At 25.6% G+C, this 21,695-nt stretch overlaps 1 protein-coding gene across 1 annotated transcript in view; it reads left to right on the top strand.

Annotated features, from left to right (window-relative positions):
• LOC135931512 (uncharacterized) overlaps positions 1-21,084 on the top strand; it is a 28,752-nt gene extending 7,668 nt beyond the window's left edge. Inside the window, exons 3-4 of the mRNA XM_065468683.1 lie at positions 14,290-14,605; positions 19,800-21,084. Coding sequence (XP_065324755.1) covers positions 14,290-14,605; positions 19,800-19,909 — 426 coding nt within the window. The 3' untranslated portion in view covers positions 19,910-21,084. The remainder of the gene's footprint in view (positions 1-14,289; positions 14,606-19,799) is intronic.
• Positions 21,085-21,695: the final 611 nt, after the last annotated feature.

Below are 21,695 nucleotides of genomic sequence, written 5' to 3'. Positions count from 1 at the left end.
ATTCTTCTGAAGTATTATCTCTTTCTCAAGTGAGATCCGGATGTCCTGTATGTAATATATGTAAAACTCTTTTTTGAAGCGATTACGAAGATTAATCTGCCATTCCAAAATAAAATACCGTGCTTCGTAATCGTAATTGTTTCATGCTATCCGAAATAGTAACAGAACAAATTACTATACATTTTTATAAACCAGACCTCGAGTTAATATTAGAAACAGATGCATCTAACCAAGGATTTGGAGCTGTATTCATGCAAAAATATGATAATGGTAACGAATTTCCTAGCTCACACCTCAAGAACTTTACATGACGCTGAAAAGAATTATTCTACAATAGACAAAGAAGCAAAAGCAATAATAAACGGCGTAGAAAAATCTCATAACTATTTGTATGGACGAAAATTTAAAACTTGAACAGATCATAAACCTTTAATAAAGATATATAGTAAGAGATTTAAGCTCATTAACAAACCAATGATTATTACGTTGGGCTTATAAATTATCTGCATATGATTATAATATAATGTACAAGAATGGCTCTAATAATATAATTGCAGATGCTTTATCGCGAAACCCAATAGAGAAAAATGTAGAATAACAAGTGAAAATAAAACAGTGAAATATATAAGAAATTACTTATGAACTCTATCAAGAAAAGAAATGGTACAAATATACAAAATCAAGCATCAGAATTTCAAGCTATTAGAACAGGAATAGATGAAATAGAAAATGATGACGGTATTTTATTTTGGAATGGCAGATTAATCATTCCGTACTCACTTCAAAAAAGAGTTTTGCATATATTGCATACGGGACATCCGGGTATTGCAACAATGAAATCCATTACGAGACATTATATATGGTGGGAAAAATTAGATAAAGATGTCGAAAAACTAGTAAAGTGTTCTTCACTTAAAAAAACGATTGGTACAATAAAAAAAGAAATATTGTTATTGATCATTTAATTAATTATGATTTTTCTTTAGTTTGTTTTTGAACAAAAATTTTAAATTTCGTTAACCCTCCGCCCATTGTTTAAATTTCTAAACCCGCCCGCCCGCCCATAGTTTGAAAATTTTTTTAACCCCCCCCCCCCCCGCTTGCCCTCTCTCAAAAAAATATCAAATCAATTATCTTTAAATTTGGTAGATATATTCCTTATAACAAAATATTAAACTACTATAAAAACCAGGTCAAAATATCTTCAGGTTTTTTATTACCAATATTATAAAAACCATAAGATAAACCTTTGTAGTGAAGGGTTAAACGGCTCGATTTGAGCAATTTTAAAAAACGGCCAACTTAATATTTTAGCCAGAAAAATATTACCTAAACCTGAGATTTCGTTAATAAAATGTCCAAATTTTAGTGCCATCTATGAACACAATCTTAAGGATTGTGTAATAATTATGTGAATAGAATATTGAGTTAGCCGTTCTTAAAAATCGGCCTAAATCGAGCAGTTTAACAATATTGCCCATATCATCTATTTGCCAAAATTGGTTTTATTTGAAGAATACTATAATAATACCTCTTAAAATCCTGGAAAATCTTTAGTTCATTTTTATTAGAAAATATAACGGGGAAAAGTCACACAGTACTATAATAAAAAAAATATTTTAAATTAAAATTCACAACACAAAACTACTATTTATAGGGTTATTTTTAAAGTTAACATAAAGTAAAGAGAATTAGCTTTATATATTAAATTTACTAAATTTGGAGTTATTTTATTTTTCTTTAAACATTATAAGCCTAATATAAAATTGCATGATATAATAACGATAATGAATATTCTATAAAAACGAATAAGGCTGCATTCATAGTGGAGACGGATCCGTTTTTGACTTCAAAACATCTGATTTGACGGCTTTCTAGAAGGCTTTCATAGTGAATTTTTTTAACGTTTCGACTTAAAACAAATTAGACCTTATTTTATTTTTTTATAATGAACAAATATTCATTAGTCAAATTATATATTTTATATGATATATTATTCAAGAAAGATAAAAATAATGTTAATTCAAAAAGAAGAAAGGAAGGAGCATATTTTACTTTGCTCCCAAAATTACTTCAAAATGATGTTAAGTTTTATAATTATATGTGTATGAAAAAAGTGAGTATATTTTTATATATAGTATTTTCATAATTAGAATATAAATAATAGGAAACGTTTTATTACATCTTGAATCTCATAAAATTCAAAATTACCAAAAAAAAACTAATTTTATTTAAACTCTAATTACCCCAGATGAAAAGTTGATGATAACTCTGAGGTAAATATTCATAGTTTTTGTATAATTCTTTTATATCCTATTATATATATAAATTTGTTGAAATTAGCTTATCATATATATTTAAATAAATTTAAATTTTATAAATAATATTGAAATATAACCCTTATTTATACTAATATAAGTTGAAACACTTATTAATTATTATTTTTATCAGATACATTTTATCTTATTGCCAATTTTTATGCTAAATTCTTACTGCATTTATTCTAGATATCTTGCAACTGGGGACTCATATGTCTCAATGTCTTATAATAATAAATTAGGAATATCTACAATTAAACATATAATTGGGGAAACAATGATAGCCTTATGGGATATTTTCAACCCATTCATATGAAGGTCCCTACATTGGAGATGTTTAAGAAAGTTGCTAAAGGCTTTGAGGAAATGTGGAACTTCCCAAACTGTATAGGTGATAATTTTATTTAACTCAAACCAAAGATAATATTTTTTAATTTTATTATTTCTTACTATATTAAAATTTTAATATTTTAGGGGCCATTGATGGCAAACACTGCAAGACAAAGAGGCCACCACATTCTGGAACCCAATTTTATAATTATAAGCATGAATTCTCATTGATTCTTCAAGCTTTTGTTGATCATATGGGCAAATTTATGGTTATAGATGTTGGAAGTTATGGGAGTCAAAGTGATGGTGGTGTTTTTGCCAACTCACTTCTATCTCAAAGAATTGAAAGAGGTGAACTCCCGATTCCACCTCCGAAGCTGTTGCCAAATTCTAATATATTGGTTCCACATGTTATTTTAGGGGATGGGGCATATTCTCTTAAAGGATATTTGATGAAACCTTATATTAGAAATAATGATGATAATAATAAAATATTTAACTACCGCCTATCCCGGGCAAGGCGAGTAGTTGAATGTAGTTGCGGTTTTAACCTCTTACATGTATTTGAAAACATCATTAAAGCATGTTGTATTTTGCACAACATAATTTTAATTAAAGAAAATATAAATGTAACAAATTATGATCCTGTTGGTTCAAATCATCCTATATGGAACCAACAGAGTATTAAAAATACTACTGATCAAAATAAAAATATAAGAAATTTATTTTGTACTTATTTTAATAATATTGATATTTTGCCTTGGCAATATAATATTTTATATTAATATTTATTTATTCAAAAATTTGTTATAAAATTTATATGTATTAAATTCCTCTATACTTTATTGGTATATATTTTCATTTAAAAAATATATTATTAGTCATCCAAGAACTTGTTCATAAAATCAATATTTGGTACCAATTAACCATGTTTTTGATTAAAAAATTCTTAAAAAAAATTTATACATATAAATAAATATTGTCTGCTATTGTATTCAAATTAAATACTTGGTGAATGGGTAATAAGATTTATTAGAGATTGATACTTAGGTCTATATTAATATATTTTTTGTAATGTGACATTTTTTAAAAAGTAGCTTGTATAAGAAAGAAAAGGATCCTAAGTGTAAATATCTTATCTACTCTGCCTGTACAGATATATAATTTGGCTCCCATAATTAAATTATTTAACTAATATACATAAAAATCTTAGAACACTAATTTTTGAAAATTAATTATTTATTTATTTTTATCTAACTCAAGACATAAATAATATAGTAAAAAATTTATTCAATATTCAATAAAATTATTGAAACACATATTTAGAAATATATAATTTATAATAATAAAAATTAATATATTATTTTTTTAATTGGCTTTTAAATATATCATTTGCAAAATATTCATTTTCACTTTATCCATCTGATCATTTGGTATCGATGATAATTCTTCATCTATTAATTTTGTGAAGGCTGATACCTCCTTCTAATTTTCTTCAATATTAATTATTTTTTCAAAAAGGATTTCTTTAAAAAAAATTTTCTTTTTTTTATTTAAAGTTATATCTATATTTTCATCTATCTCTTGATTGTCATCTAATGTAATGTCACATAGAGGAATTGAATTTGTAGATAAATTGGATATTTGATTTCTTGGTGTTAAACTTCGGTTTAAAAATGATAATGCTTTATAAAAAGGCCATAAGGATTTGTATGGTGGTCCTGCAGAACCACTAGGACTCCAATGATTTTTTGTATTCTTTATTATAATAATCTCGTAGATTATTCCATTTAGTTTTGAGATCATCATCTAAAAATATATAATAGAGGTAAAATTTTTAGCACAATTAATGAAAATGCTAAATTTAATTAAAAAATTAAGTTGATTATCATTGTAAAAAACAAATTTAAGAAAAAATATTAAACATCTATATGAGATAATATAAATTAAATTATTTTTACCAAGGTCTAGAAAATAGAAGAAGAGACAAATGGAATTGTAAATAAAATGCTATTATAATTAATTCAAAAAATTCTATATGACTTTTCTCATTTATTTAAATTAATAATTGGAATTAATATCAATACATTATATTATAAAAGGTAAGGCTGCATTCATAGTGGAGACAGATCCGTTTTTATATCCGTTCCGTCTAAAGTCAAACTCATTAAAAATGATATAAATTTTCATAGTGCGTCCGTTCCGATACGTTCCGTCTTCAAAACGTATCCGGCTTTAATATTTAAAGAACGTTCAAAACGTCATATAATATCTAAAAATGAAAATTAATACAATAAATTTCATAGAAAGTGTAAGAGATTGTAAATATATTTATGATAAAATGGAGAATGATTATAAGGATTCAAAAAAGAAAGCCCAATTTTGGAGTGATCTTGGCTTGCAGCTTGGTGAAAAAAGTATATTTCTAGTGCTCTTAGTCTTATTTATAATAATCGAAATTATTCTAATTTTTAATTTAAATAAGTGTAATTCTAATTTTTAATTTAAATAAGTGAGAATATTCATAAAAAAATTTTGGAGTTAATTATAAAAGCATTTTATTTACAATTCCATTTGTCTCTTCTATTTTCTTGACCTTGCTAAAAATAATTTAATTTATATTATCTCATTTAGATGCTTAATATTTTTTCTAAAATTTGGTTTTTACAATGATAATCAAATAATCATTTATAGAGCAACTTAATTTTTAGATTAAATTTAGCACTTTCATTATAAGCTAACAGTTATACCTTATATAATATAATGTATTGATATTAATTCTAATTATTAATTTTAATAAATGAGAAAAGTCATATAGAATTTTTTGAATTAATTATAATAGCATTTTATTTACAATTCCATTTGTCTCTTCTTCTATTTTCTAGACCTTGGTAAAAAATAATTTAATATCTCATATAGATGCTTAATATTTTTTCTTAAATTTGGTTTTTACAATGATAATCAACTTAATTTTTTAATAAAATTTAGCATTTTCATTAATTGTGCTAAAAATTTTACCTCTATTATATATTTTTAGATGATGATCTCAAAATTAAATGGAATAATTTACGAGATTATTATTATAATAAAGAATGCAAAAATTCATTGGAGAGTCCTAGTGGTTCTGCAGGATCACCATACAAATCCTTATAGCCTTTTTATTAAGTATTATCATTTTTAAACCGAAGTTTAACACCAAGAAATCAAATATCCAATTTATCTACAAATTCAATTCCTCTATGTGACACTACATTAGATGGCAATCAAGAGATAGATGAAAATATAGATATAACTTTAAATAAAAAAAGGAAAAATTTTTTAAAGATATCCTTTTTGAAAAAATAATTAATATTGAAGAAAATAAGAAGGAGGTATCAGCCTTCACAAAATTAATAGATGAAGAATTATCATTGATACCAAATGATCAGATAGATAAAGTGAAAATGAATATTTTGCAAATGATATATTTATTTAAAAGCCAATTAAAAAAATAATATATTTATTTTTTATTATTATAAATTATATATTTCTAAATATGTGTTTCAATAATTTTATTGAATATTGAATAAATTTTTTACTATATTATTTATGTCTTGAGTTAGATAAAAATAAATAAATAATTACAAAAATTAGTTTTCTAAGATTTTTATGTATATTAGTTAAATAATTTAATTATGGGTGTCAAATTATATATTTGTACAGGCAGAGTAGATAAGATATTTACACTTAGGATCCTTTTCTTTCTTATACAAGCTACTTTTTAAAAAATGTCACATTACAAAAAATATATTAATACAGACCTAAGTATCAATCTCTAATAAATCTTATTACCCATTCACCAAGTATTTAATTTGAATACAATAGCAGACAATATTTATTTATATGTATAAATTTTTTTTTAAGAATTTTTTAATCAAAAACATGGTTAATTGGTACCAAATATTGATTTTATGAACAAGTTCTTGGATGACTAATAATATATTTTTATTAAATGAAAATATATACCAATAAAGTATAGAGGAATTTAATACATATAAATTTTATAACAAATTTTTGAATAAATAAATATTAATATAAAATATTATATTGCCAAGGCAAAATATCAATATTATTAAAATAAGTACAAAATAAATTTCTTATATTTTTATTTTGATCAGTAGTATTTTTAATACTCTGTTGGTTCCATATAGGATGATTTGAACCAATAGGATCATAATTTGTTACATTTATATTTTCTTTAATTAAAATTATGTTGTGCAAAATACAACATGCTTTAATGATGTTTTCAAATAGAGGTAGACTATCATTTAATAAAATCCTCCATTTAGAGGTTAAAACCCCAAAACTACATTCAACTACTCGCCTTGCCCGCGATAGGCGGTAGTTAAATATTTTATTATTATCATCATTATTTCTAATATAAGGTTTCATCAAATATCTTTTAAGAGAATATGCCCCATCCCCTAAAATAACATGTGGAACCAATATATTAGAATTTGGCAACAGCTTCGGAGGTGGAATCGGGAGTTTACCTCTTTCAATTCTTTGAGATAGAAGTGAGTTGGCAAAAGCACCACCATCACTTTGACTCCCATAACTTCCAACATCTATAACCATAAATTTGCCCATATGATCAACAAAAGCTTGAAAAATCAATGAGAATTCATGCTTGTAATTATAAAATTGGGTTCCAGAATGTGGTGGCCTCTTTGTCTTGCAGTGTTTGCCATCAATGGCCCCTAATAAAATATTAAAATTTTAATATAGTAAGAAATAATAAAATTAAAAAATATTATCTTTGGTTTGAGTTAAATAAAATTATCACCTATACAGTTTGGGAAGTTCCACATTTCCTCAAAGCCTTTAGCAACTTTCTCATCTCCAATGTAGGGACCTTCATATGAATGGGTTGAAAATATCCCATAAGGCTATCATTGTTTCCCCAATTATTTGTTTAATTGTAGATATTCCTAATTTATTATTATAAGACATTGAGACATATGAGTCTCCAGTTGCAAGATATCTAGAATAAATGCAGTAAGAATTTAGCATAAAAATTGGCAATAAGATAAAATGTGTCTGATAAAAATAATAATTAATAAGTGTTTCAACTTATATTAGTATAAAAAAGGGTTAGATTTCAATATTATTTATAAAATTTAAATTTATTTAAATATATGTATGATAAGCTAATTTCAACAAATTTATATATATAATAAGATATAAAAGAATTATAAAAAACTATGAATATTTACCTCAGAGTTATCATCAACTTTTCATCTGGGGTAATTAGAGTTTTAATAAAATTAGTTTTTTTTTTGGTAATTTTGAATTTTATGAGATTCAAGATGTAATAAAACGTTTCCTATTATTTATATTCTAATTATGAAAATACTATATATAAAAATATACTCACTTTTTTCATACGCATATAATTATAAAACTTAACATCATTTTGAAGTAATTTTGGGAGCAAAGTAAAATATGCTCCCTTCTTTCTTCTTTTTGAATTAACATTATTTTTATCTTTCTTGAATAATATATCATATAAAATATATAATTTGACTAATGAATATTTGTTCATTATAAAAAAATAAAATAATGCCTAATTTGTTTTAAGTCGAAAGGTTAAAAAAATTCACTATGAAATCCTTCTAGAAAGCCTTCAAATCAGATGTTTTGACGTCAAAAACAGATCCGTCTCCACTATGAAACAGCCTTAATTCATTTAAAATAGAGACTGATATAGGTTGAGATTGATTTTCTTCCAAACCAAATATTCCTGTCTTATCAATAGTGTTAAAAAATGTGCTTTATTATCATAATTCTTTTTATTTCCTATAGTCTTCTGCTTTTGAAATAAATTACAATCAAAATTATATAAACAAAAGAATCCTTTATTACAACACAAATCATCTGACACACCAACAAATTCCTCCCTTTCCATATTGTTGCATTAATGATGGTTACTACTGAACCTGTATCATATTCCATTTTAATTTCGTGGTTGTTTATTAATACTGTAATTGTTGGGTGCTGTCCATATTTGTAGACATTTCTTATTGAGAAATCGGAATCGTCGTTATAAACACTTCCTTTAGTTTTACAACACACGGCAAAGTGGTTTAATTTCTTACATTTATTTTTTTCCGTATGCTGTGGACAATTCCGAATAGCATGAAAACGATTAGTTTTTTTGTATTATTATTATTTGTGTGGTAGTTATTATAACCTTGCACTGGTTCTCTTTTTAGGTATGTTTTATTATTATTTTGATATTGCTGATTATCATTATACTGCCGATTATTATTATCATTTTGATATAATCGTTTATTATTATCATTATGTTTGATCATCTATTTGATTTTGTAAACTATTTTAGTAGTATTATTTATTTCTAAGTCGGCCATCTACAACATATAGTATTATTTTATTTATTTTATAATGATTTTAATTGGTCATAATATGTCGATAGATTAACATTAGAGGGTATATATTTTTTTTTGATACTGGGTTCCAAGAAACTACATACATAGTTTGAGAATTTATTCATGTGATTTGTGTAATATAATATATAAATTTATGAATTCAAATTAATTATTAAAATTAATATAAAAAGCAGAATAAAAATTTTAAATCTGCATATATTTTAAATTTGTCCAACATATAACTCGCTAGTCGCTTAATGGTACACTTACACCTAAAGTTTTGGAAATACTTTCAAAGTACAATATACAGCTAATCCTATATAGTTGTAAGAGATTCCGAGCTAATCTACAAATGATCTTGTAAAAGAGATGTAAGATCGCCTCTAGTTCCTTTAAGAATTTTAAATCTTCGTTGTGTATAACAAATTCAACCAAACATTTTTTTTATATAATATGCTTATGGCCTCTATTCTAGAAATAAAAAACAAATTATGAAATCAATAAATTAATATTACTTTGTTAATAGTGGATATCATTAAATATTTATTATTCCATCTTGTTGCGACGTCTATTGGAATTCAAGTTATAAGCATGTATTTTTGCATAAGTTTAGGGCTTCTATGTACCTTTTTTTATATGTTTATCAATTTTTTCTAATTTTGATTGAAATGAATCCAGAACTTCCCTCACAATCAAATTAATTATATGTGCTAAGCACTATTGCTTTAAATTTTTTTATTATATTTTGTAATAAATTGTTCTTTCATAAATTCGGCCTCTAATATTATGTTAGGGGCGTTATCATGGGCTGCGGTTTATATTTTAACTTCTATTTCAAATTCTTTAAGAGAGCCTAACATTTCACTAAGATCCTCACTAGAATGTGGGTGATCGAATTCGCTCAGGTCTAATAAAAAACTAATAGCACATTTATTATCTAGGTAATGAAAAGTTATTGCGAGGTAAGATAATGAATTTAACCCCATCCAGATATCGGTGGTTAAGTTTAAGATAATAAGTTTTTTAGCCTAATTATAAATATAAGATAAGTGTTAAGATGTCTGTCGACACCAAATCTTAATGTTATTGTTAACATATTAAATATATCTCCAAAGGATTCACTATCGAATATATGAAACGCAATGCTATTTTTTATAAAATATCTAAGAATTAGTTTATTCAAATGGGTATTTTCAATATTTGTCAGTTTTCTTGCACCATACAAGGTTTCTGATACCATTGATTTTCACTTTCTAATACGTTGGGATGCAGTTTTCTCATATGGTTTTTAAAATTGACTATAATTAAAAATATAGTAATATCTATTATTGAAACCTATTATACTTGTTGCAGTACTAACCTTATAGTGTACATCGCAACGTTTGCATTTTAGTTTTTTTGGCGTATCTGTAAAGTTGGATTTTGGATTTAATAATTGAAGGACTATCTAATCGAAAAGTTGTTTTATCTTCTAATTCCCTGGTGGGACTAAACCGAATTTGCGTCTAGACATTAAAAAGTAATAAAATTAATAGCATTTCAATAAAGTATATTTAATCAATATAATAGCTTTTTAATAAAATTACCTCATCAAAATCATTATTAGGACTTTCATATAGAAAAGTCTGAGAGTCGGAAAAAAGATTTAAATCAGAGTCTACAAAATCAAACACGGACCTTATATTTAAAACTTAATATTAAAAATAAATATAATATTTTTTAAAAAATCCTACCGAGGTTAAATAATTATATATTAATAGGTAGTATTGCTCGATTTGAGTCAATTTTTAAAAACGGCTATATTTTATTCAGAAAGCTTTTACGCAAGCCTTAAGATTGTGGTCATAGATGGCACAAAAGTTTGGGCATTCTATTGAAATCTCGAGGTTTTGGTAATATTTATCTGGCTAAAGTATTGAGTTGGCCGTTTTTTAAAATAAGCCAAATAGGTTAATAATATTTATAGATCTGAACCGAAACGAATATTTGTTCAGGTTTGAACTTTGGGGCGATATAATATATATTAACAAAATACATATTAAATAAATTTTATTAATATTTACGTGATACGTGATATATAGCGCATCGCCCTACGTTGAATACACAACAGAGCTACGCTAGGTTTTCCTCATTTCCATCTAATTGGAACAATTTAATTTGGGTATAAAAGTAAAAATATGAGGAGCTTTCCACACGTTTGTGGGCAAGCCGCACGTACTTGTAGGCACAACATTTCGAAAAATGTTGCTTAAACCTCTATAGGCTTTAATTTAAAAGGAGTGGGACAAAGAAAAAGCCTATACCCGAGAACTACAGTATAATTTAATTACTTTAAAGGTGGGTGATGGCTGATTTTAAGCTTAATTTCTTTAGTGTAAGTTATAATTACTATCAATATTGAGATATAATGTTCATAGAATCTGTAAATAAATATGATTAAAATAAAATAATATTTACCGTTCTACCACTTCAAATTTTCCACCGGAAGTAGAAAACATGTTAGCGCATCATCTTTCTTTCTTATTAAATTTAAATTTAAGAATGTATATCTTTTAATCTTTTAAAGAAAAAAAATCCCTATTTAATATTTTTACAAGAGGCTAATATCATAATTTTCATAGTAATAAAATAATCATCTGATTTTTGGAAAAAAGGAGGGAAGGGGGAATGGAAATAAATATAGTTTTTAATCTGGAAAAATAATTTTAAATAAAAAAAAAGGATGGGCATTAAAAAATTAAAATGTATTTAAAAAGTTTTAAGGACATCTATCCAGAACAATATTTAGAAACCTCATATTTAATAAAAATTTAACAAACATTACTATTACCATTCTATAATACAATTTTTTTAGAGATAATCGATAAATATTATTTTAAAAAACGAACAATATTTTATATACTGTAGATGGCGTAATTAGAATTTTCAATACGCTTTATCTTTAGACGGAGCTTTGGTTTGTGGTGCAAAATTTTATTTATACTGTATTTAAGTGGAGACCTGCACAGCTCTCAAGCTAGGCTTAAATTTTCTTTAAGTCGGGTACAAAATAAACTGCAAAAAGTTTAAAAAATTAAGTTAAATTGATATCAAAATGTTTACCAGATGGATTATAAAAATTTTTTTTTTAAAATCCAATGATTAGGCAATGTAATTTATACATTTTGGCTTTAATTGGCGTGTTAAGATTTTATAAAGGCTATCTCACCATTATGCGAAAATATATTTAAAGCTTTTTAAGTTTATATTTAAAATTCTGCTAAATATTTTGCCCGAGCCATCCCATTTTGCGCTGTGCATATATCTATTACTTAAAATATTGCATTAATATTTTTATTGATTTGTATTAGAAAGGAATTTATCAAAAAGAACCTATACAATGTTTTTAGGTTAGAGATCAGCACAGTCCAAGGCATGTCCCATACCCTAAAGCCTCTCCACCTACCAGGCATTGATAATGATGTATAGGAACCTTTTAGATCATTTTAATATTTAAAAAAAATTATCATAACCATTAAGATCTTAGCCAACAAAAATAACTAGAATGGCGGTATCTATTTTAAATAGCTCTGGCGAATAATTTTTTTTAAAAATGAGTGAATTTTATTAGCTACAGCTTAGCCAAGAGCGGCTATAACTAAGCCATTCCCCATCTATATTTAGGGAAAGAGAATAAAATATATGTGTTCTTTTCTTTCTAACTTTTAGCGGTTTATGGTGTCAAAAAACTCGTCTCTGATTTTTTTGTATTCATATTGTATGATGATAGTAATATTTGTTTTATTATAATCGAATTTCTGTATGAGGGTCATAAATATTGTTCCTGACAAAAAATGGGCTAAAAATGCTTTATTTTGATACTAAATTTTTCAGAGGCTTAGAGTTATTAATCTTTTAATTAATTAAATGAAAACCGACACTCATAAAAAGGCCATTTTTTTTATGTTTCTACCCCCTGAAATCTTTATGAATATAATAGCTAAATTTTCGCGCAAAATTTCGTTAAAAAAAGGGTTTATCTCGAAAATCGTGTTTTTTGATCGATTTGACATGGATCTAGCTTTAGGTTGTGTCCACAACTTTTAAATATCCACAAATTTAAAGAAGATAGACGTCAAAGTTATGAAATTTTTTAAAAAATGTTTTGGCCATACTTTTATTTTTTTTCATTAAAAAAATGTTTCCCATGTTTTTCCATAAAATTTTGAAAGTTTAAAAATTTTAATTTGATGTTTTAGACACAGGGTTAAAAACATTTTCAAAACCTTCAAAAATCTTTTTTCCTTCTGGGTCAACCAGGGCGACACTGACCTTTGAACTATCCCCTCCTCTCCAAACGAAACACAAATTTTGAACAATATGCATGAAAAAAATTTATAAATTGATATAATAAAAATACCTGATTTACATTGCTTAATGCATTGCTCGTCTTTAATAATTTAAAATTTTCATTTTCGAATCTAATAGCGGTTGTTATATTCGGTTCGGACTTATACGAATAATAAAAAGTTATTGGAGTAATGATACGAATAATATCATTATTCGGTTTAGCTATTTTTGAAGGTCGAACAATCATACATAACAATAACATAACATACACATCAAAAATATTTACAAGTACGGGTACGCTTGCAAGAGCAAATATTCAGATATTTTATCGTGAATTTATTTTATATTTAAAAAAATCGATATGTGATGTTATGAGAGAGATTTGTGAAGCCATAGCAAGGAAATGGCTATTTCGGATACGCTTGTATTTACAATTATATTGACCCCAAGAATTGAATTTAATAAAGAAAATATTACCTTACACAACACGATCGATTAATGTTGTGTCCAAAAAATCAGAAAATTAAATTTGCAAGCCTTCGAAACTTTAAATGAAAATAAATTAATAAGCTATTTTAAATATAAAAATAAAAACATGATTCTAGAAAATTTCAAAAATTTATACGATTTAAATAGAATTTGAAATCTTCGAATTTTTAAACTGAAAAATTTTGGACATGGCATAAAGTAAACGGCTATTTATGAGTATAATCCTAAGTCAAATATAAATGAATCTACTTTTACAGTACAAAAAAATTACCGCCTTTTCCACATATAGATAGATATTATTCTCATAATTTGCGATTTATAAAAAATATTTTAATACTAAATTTACACTTGAAAGAAATTTTACTGTAACATTTTTTGATAACTATTCAACCTAGAAATGCATACACGCTAAAAATAATGCTAAATTATTCTCTAAAACTGCTCGTAAGTTGGCCCGGCATCGCTCCGTCAAATGCGGTTGTCGCGTGATTCGGGGCGATGACGACAGCGATGCGCCCGAGGATAAATCCCCTCGCTTTTGCGATCGTCGTTTTCAAAGGCCTGGGCCAAAGGGGGAAAACAATTTCGCCATCTATTACGCACTCAAGAGATTGATCGTTGATGGCAACAACATAGCAACCAAGCACAGGACTTTACGCCGCAATACCGAATCTCGTGATCTGGACACCTACTATCATCCCTTTTTACGAGGTAATGTTTAATTTTATAAATAGTTGTTTGGCATTTATATTGGATTAAAAAAAATCTTGAAAGGGTTTTTTGACCTGGCCCATAAATGTTTAGCCCGAAATAATTTTTTATGAAGAAAGATCTAAATTATAAGCTTTTTTAAAAAAATATGAGCCTTTTGCCTGATTTTTATTTTGTAGTTAGGGTGATGGGATGGTATCTAGGTCGTCCCAAAAGTAATATTTATTAAAGGTCTTTCTTTCTTTTTTTCTGGGAAATGCTATAGTTTAATCGAGTTACAAGTGGTACAGATGGGCACGTATAACAACAGACACATAAGTTATTTAGTTATCGGAAGGAGTTATCATACTCGGGTTTGTCTGGTAACCACCAACATAACATTTTTTAATGATTTTTCGAATTTAAACGGGGATAAAAATGTAAAAAAATATTGTTTACATATTTTAATATCCTATTTGTTTAATTTTCTTTTTGCAAGTTATCAAAAATTAAATTATTTTTAAAAAAATCCATATTTTTAGTAAATTATGTTTAATGTAAGAATTTAATATACACTAATAGCTCTAATGATCAATCATTCCCATTAATTCCAAATAGAATTATTTTTTACCTATGAGATTTAAAATATCGATCATCCTCAATCATTTCTCCAACAAATAATAATCATAATTATTTATGTTATTCGGTGCAATCAATTGATTTTTTATTATAATAATGTTTAATATTAATGGAATTTCTAAATTAGAATGATAAGCATAGGATGGAGAATCCTATGAGGTTGGGAAACAGGGATTTCAAATTTAAACCAATCATTTTTAGAAGGTAAATATGATAAAATATAAAATATAAATCTTAAAAAGTTACACAAAAGAAAATTATGATAATTTTAGGGTTAATATAGATAGTGTTTATATTGCATATATTGATAGAACAACTCAGGCTCATACACAGGATTTTGCTATGGGGGGGGGGGGGGGGTTAGTAGGGATGATGATTTGAAATAAGATTCTGAAGTAATATTTGCAGATTTGGAGTGCTGTCTGATTAATCAAGAGCTTTGTATTCATTTGAGTTATAAAAGTATCTATAGGGTTATATAGTATTCTTCTACTTTCCCTATATTAATATTGGAACAATGGGCTTCTCCCGCTGTGAGACGAGGTTGACCAATATAATGCTTTCAGCTATTCTCAGTCTCGATTAAATCGATGTCATTTTTTAAAAAAATATCTTACTATAGTTTTATATTATAAAGCTTCAAATTATTTGATTGAAAATTTAAAAATCTAGATAAATATAACGCCAAGGAAAATTTGAACTCGATATTAATTCGTAGAATAAATTTATAGTGTAGTATTTATTTATGTTGTGAATATGATAAATAAATGTAAATTGGAATATATATGCAATAAGAGATAGGAATGATTGTTATAAAATTTAAATTAATATTCATAAAATTGTAAATTGTCCCCTGAATTTTTTTGCTTCGGGGGGGGGGGCAGCTGCATATGAGCCCGTTACAACTAATTAACCATAAAAAGGATTTGTCAACATGGAACTTATTAAAGGCGCCTTTAATTTTTAAAAACTAACAAAATTTTTTTGTTAACCATTTTTAACTAACCCAAAATTTGATAGTAAATTTTTTTATATATTAATTTTAAAAAATGTACCACTTAACAAATAAAATTATTATTTTTTAATTATTAATTACAAGAAAAAGGTACGTTTTGAATAATACCCTCTTTCACTGTATAACGAGCATTTTTTAAAATATACAGAGAATATTGATTGAATAAAATGTACTTGATGCTTCCCAAATATGATTAAATTGGTATTTTTAAACTTAAATTTTATATTTTTTTCAACTTTTCTTATATTTATTTACCTAGAATAATTTAATTTATCTTATATTATTGGGAAGTATGAAGAAAATTTAAGAATAAATTCTTAAGATAAGTTTAAAAGAATTACTTCTGTAATTGTTTTCCTTTTATTTTTTAAATCAATCATTCTCAATGCCTAAGAATAATTTTCTTATATAGGTATAAAAATATTATTATTTAAAATTAAAATTGCATGTGTTTCATTCATAGCACAAGTTGAACATATTGTGCATTTATTGTATAATTATTTAATGTACTTCAGGAATACATAATGTTATTAAGCTATTTGAGAATTTATTTTGTGATAATTAAGATTTAAAATGACTAAGGGTTTGTACTGGTTCGACTTATTATAAACAGCTGGCTGTTTAGGGGCTATATAGCTCCGACTAACCAGACTAAAAGGTAAGAGAGAAAATCGATTCAAAAAAAACCCAGCCCGTTTGCCCGGGCTTAAGGTCGGGCCTGCAGGTCTCTGATATTTATATTTGAAACAGGAGTTAATCAAATAATATATGACTTATTATTTTTAAATTTACTAATGTTAAAATTAAAAAAAAATATAAGATTTTATATTTAAAAAGCTATAAAATTTTTAATTTTGATGTTTAAACCCATTTAATAAGATGGAGGTGCAATTAATGTCAATTTTCCCCTTTTTTTTAAAAAATTCCTATGCCTCTTGATATGGCTGGGGGAGGTGATATCCATATACCACTTAAAAATTTTTTTGAAAATTTTAAATTATATTATATTTATATAGATAAAAATATAATATTTTACTATAACAAAAATTTTCCCACACCTAAAAAGGGATAATTAAATAAATATTTTAAAATATTCATTTCTTTTTCTAAATTTTCTTATAGGGTGGTTACGGGTCGGAAAGCTATAACGGTTCGTTTGGATTTGTCTATTCGAAATGCTGATTTTAGCTCTGCAAAATATTATTTTTTAAATATTTTTTTTAAAAAAAAAAGAAATGTTTTTAATCAATAAAAATCGGGCTCGGAATCTGCTATTCACTCATGCATAATTCCTACATAAAATTTATAAATACTTTTGTTTAAAATTAATTTTTTTTTAAGCGAGATTATAAATTAATAATATGTATCTCTTCAAAATAAACAAAAAATTTTATTCAAAGACTTTACAGTGAAAGAAGGTGTTTTCAAAACACATGTTATTTTATACAACAAAATAATTCTACATGAATATTTAATGCTATTATTCTTTTTGTATACTTGAAAATAAAATTTTTTGTCAAAACACAATTAAAATTTAAGAATTGTTAAAGTATCTAGATACAAAAATGTGGCATCGGTTGTTTTTAGATATTTTTAAGGCACATTTTGATATATTTTAACGCATTTTTAATTAAAATTTTTTTTAATGCAAAATTTATTTTATATAATATGGAGCATATATAATTTAAATATATATATTAAAATATAATAAAAATATACAGAGAAGAGAACCATTACAGAGAAAACAATTACAGAAAATTATTTAAATTGTAAAAATTGAAGGTAAATGTTTTACATCAAATCTACACAACACTATTTTAAATGACTTAGCCCTCGTTTATAATAAACGCTTATCGCTAGATATTTTAAAGCAAGTTAATAATAGGTGAAATTTCATGGTCTTTTCTAATTCCTGATTCCCTGGCTACACTCTCCCCTATGTTATTTTGATTGCTTTTGAAAAATACCCAGATATGGGTATCGCGTTCCTTGAGCAAAGCGCGCTTACTATAAACGAGACCTTATAACTAGAGATGGTACACTATAGAAAAAGGTAGATGGGATGGGTACATTTGAAAAAAATTAAAGGATATTAAATATGTATAAAAAATCAGTATCGGATCGACATTCAAAAAGAGTGTTATCTGTGCACCCCTAAATATAATTATATCGTTTTCATTGTAAAATATCAAGAATAATATTGTATCATTGTTACTCTCTGTATCTGGGCCGTTTTGAAAACACCTAATATCCATTTAAAAAGGTTATGACTCTGGCTAATTAGTCCGATAGTCCTATAGAAAATTTGGCCAAGCTTAGCCTATCACCTTCTATGCGTGCAGGTCCAAAACCTGACCTAGCCCAGATCGAGCTGTAAATAGTAAAGAAAAATTAAAAAATCAAGGTATGGGATAAAAGATTACGAGCCCGGGTCAGGGACTCAATTATTTCGACTCATTTTTAAAAAAATAAATTTAAATTATATCAAATTATTTATCTATAACATTTATTTTATCTTCAGATAAAATTATTTTAAATAAAGATTAAGGAAACTTTAAAAATACTATGCCCGAGCTGGGTCAAAATAAATGAATATAGGCCTGGTTTGGAAATAAAATGTAATTCCCGTCTGGGCTTAAAATTTTGACCTCGTCAGGTTTGTGATTTTAATATTAGCTAAGAAAATATTATAATATAATTATAAACACTTCTTTCAAGTCCACATAATGTCCCTTTTTGTCCGTGGGTATTGTGGAGTGTCTTTGTTCAGGACATTTCTGTCCGTGATTCATTTTTCATATAAGTTTTAATTAGTTGCAAAATTTAATTAAAAATAATTTTATAACTATTACAGAAATTACTCTTTGATTTAAGAAACTCTTTTAAAAAATCATTTTAATATTGTTTATGATATAAAGGTTTTATTTCTTAATATATATATATATAAAGATTAATTCATACAGTTTATAAACAATTTTTAGTTTATCTTAAAATATTGATTAAATTAAAATTTCAGATTAAAACCAGTATTTTACATCAACAATATAATTTATTCAAATTTCACTGGAAGACTAATATTAATTTAGGGCTGTGCACCTTTGTTCTAAACAAAGGCTTCGGAATCCAGAAAAATAATGACTTATGAATAGTTAAAATAACAGATTAAATTTTTTTTATTATATTATATTTGCTATTCTTCTATTCAACATTAAAATAATCTATCATCATTTAATTATACAGTCTTGTGCAGATTTGATGGAAAACATATCCATACTTTTTAATTTATTTAATAAAATTATTTAACTTGCAAAAAATTTTTAAAAGTTTTCCAGCAAAATCTGCACAACATTGTAATAAGAATAATACAATGCATTTTGCCCAAAATGCCCTATTTTTTTTTAATCAGAGGCACGTATTTCAGACACTGGCGTTGGAGGCTGAAGTTTTTTTTCTTTTTCTTAGTTATAATATATGCAAACTTCTAGCAAAAATCTGAGGAGGTTGGGACTCATGTTGATTTGTCATGGAATTCACCATAATTATAATTTTAACATTCGTTAGATGGCAGCAATGGAATTCGAAAAATTTTGGTTAACGATAAAAAGCTATCCACTCCGCTATCCTGCAAAAGTTATATTAAAAAAAAGTTCGTCAAATCTTATTCCGATTAAAAATTTGCTACAATACAATATATATTTTTTTTTAATTTATCGCATTCATTATTTCGATTTTTTTATATACCGAAAAGATATCACCCTTTTATATTATATTTTAAATCTACTTGAATTTTGACATGTTTAAAATCGCCTTCTCTTTTTTTTCTGCGGGGAATAATGACATTATTATGTTTTTTCCCACTCCTTTTTAAAAAAAAATCATTTGTTATAATTGCTAAGGAGAAGATAATGATTATTATAGTAATTTCTAAACCAAAGTTGAGATTTTATTTTTTCACGCTAACACACCTTTTTTTTTCTCTCTAAGAGAAGAATTATTTACTGCCTCTAAGATTTAACTACCAACCATAATTATTATCAACAAGTATACATTTATAATTGTTTTTTTTAATGTGAAATTCGCAATTTTTTTATTATATACACCTTTTAAATATAATGTATGACAAAAGAAAAGGGCGGCCCTAAATTTTTCGAATTAAAAATAAAATCAAACTTAAAATTTAAAAAAAAACACTATTATATTTGTTTTTTTGTAGAAAATAAATGATAAGTAAAATAATAATGAATTTTGTTTTATTGCAATTTGTTATAACTTTGATTTTGATTGATATAAATTTTATATAAATCTTTTGCATAACATTCATTCAATCACATATAATCGAATCTTACATGTTTATTTTCATACCTTATTTTTTTTAAAAATTTTATTTATTTTAATATTTATATTTTTCATTATCAAATAAAAAAATTTGAAGAAATATATAATGTTTTATGACCAATCAGAATGATTATTTGTAAATATGTTTTATCAAATGCAATTAGTTGCCCGAATTCATATTGTGAATTAATTCTTCCCGACCAATAACAATCCTTCATTGTTATGGCGCGCTCCTTTCTTTAAATTGTTATGGCGCGCTCCTTTCTTTAAAACAACCCATACCTTATATCCATTTAACCTATTCGTTTAAAGAAAATGTAATTCGTTTTATTTAATTTTTTTACGAGATTTTATATATAAATATTGTTTTTTTTTACATTTATATACAAAAAATCATTTTTTCTTTTTAAAAAATCAAGGCCGACGCCATCTTAAATGTAATATTTATTGTTTTCATGAAATATAATATAGTGAGATAATATTTGAAATGCCAAGGTTTTAAAAATAAAAATATTTTAAGCCTATATAAATAATAATAAAAAATTAACTTCCCAAGTTATAATATGGAAATGTTCAAATTTCAAATCTTTTATAATGTTCCCAAACTTTTTATCACTATCCTAACGAGAGATGACTTGAATTATTTAGTCCCATTTTTAAAAAATAGCTAAAGTAACGAAAATATTACCTAAGCCTCGAGATTTCGTATATAGATTGCAGAAAGATTTAGCCTTTTTTGAAATCTTGAAGTTTAAGGAATGTTATTTTGTCTAAAAAATTTTAATTAGCCGGTTTTTTTTTGAAAAGAGGATTTTCAACTATAGGAATACTATTTAATCGAAGAAGTCTCCATATTATAGTAGGCATACAAACGATTTTAGAATGGAAGACTCTTGCGTTATATACATATAAAATATAATATTAAGGATCAAGGTGATTGATTATTAATATTTCAAAAAATTGAATAATGATTTGTTTTCACTAATTTAATGAAAATGGTTTATTGGCTAAGTGGAAATATTTCAAGAGAGCTCATAATAATATCATTGTCTAAGGAGGCTTACAATATAGCATTTTCACCTTTACCGCTTAAGGAATTTAGGCGTATACCATATAAAACGT

This window comes from Gordionus sp. m RMFG-2023, chromosome 1 (assembly GCF_954871325.1).
Source record: "Gordionus sp. m RMFG-2023 chromosome 1, tfGorSpeb1-WG-v2, whole genome shotgun sequence".
Lineage (NCBI taxonomy): Eukaryota > Metazoa > Nematomorpha > Gordioida > Chordodea > Parachordodidae > Gordionus > Gordionus sp. m RMFG-2023.
This window is presented reverse-complemented; position numbering and strand designations above follow the sequence as displayed.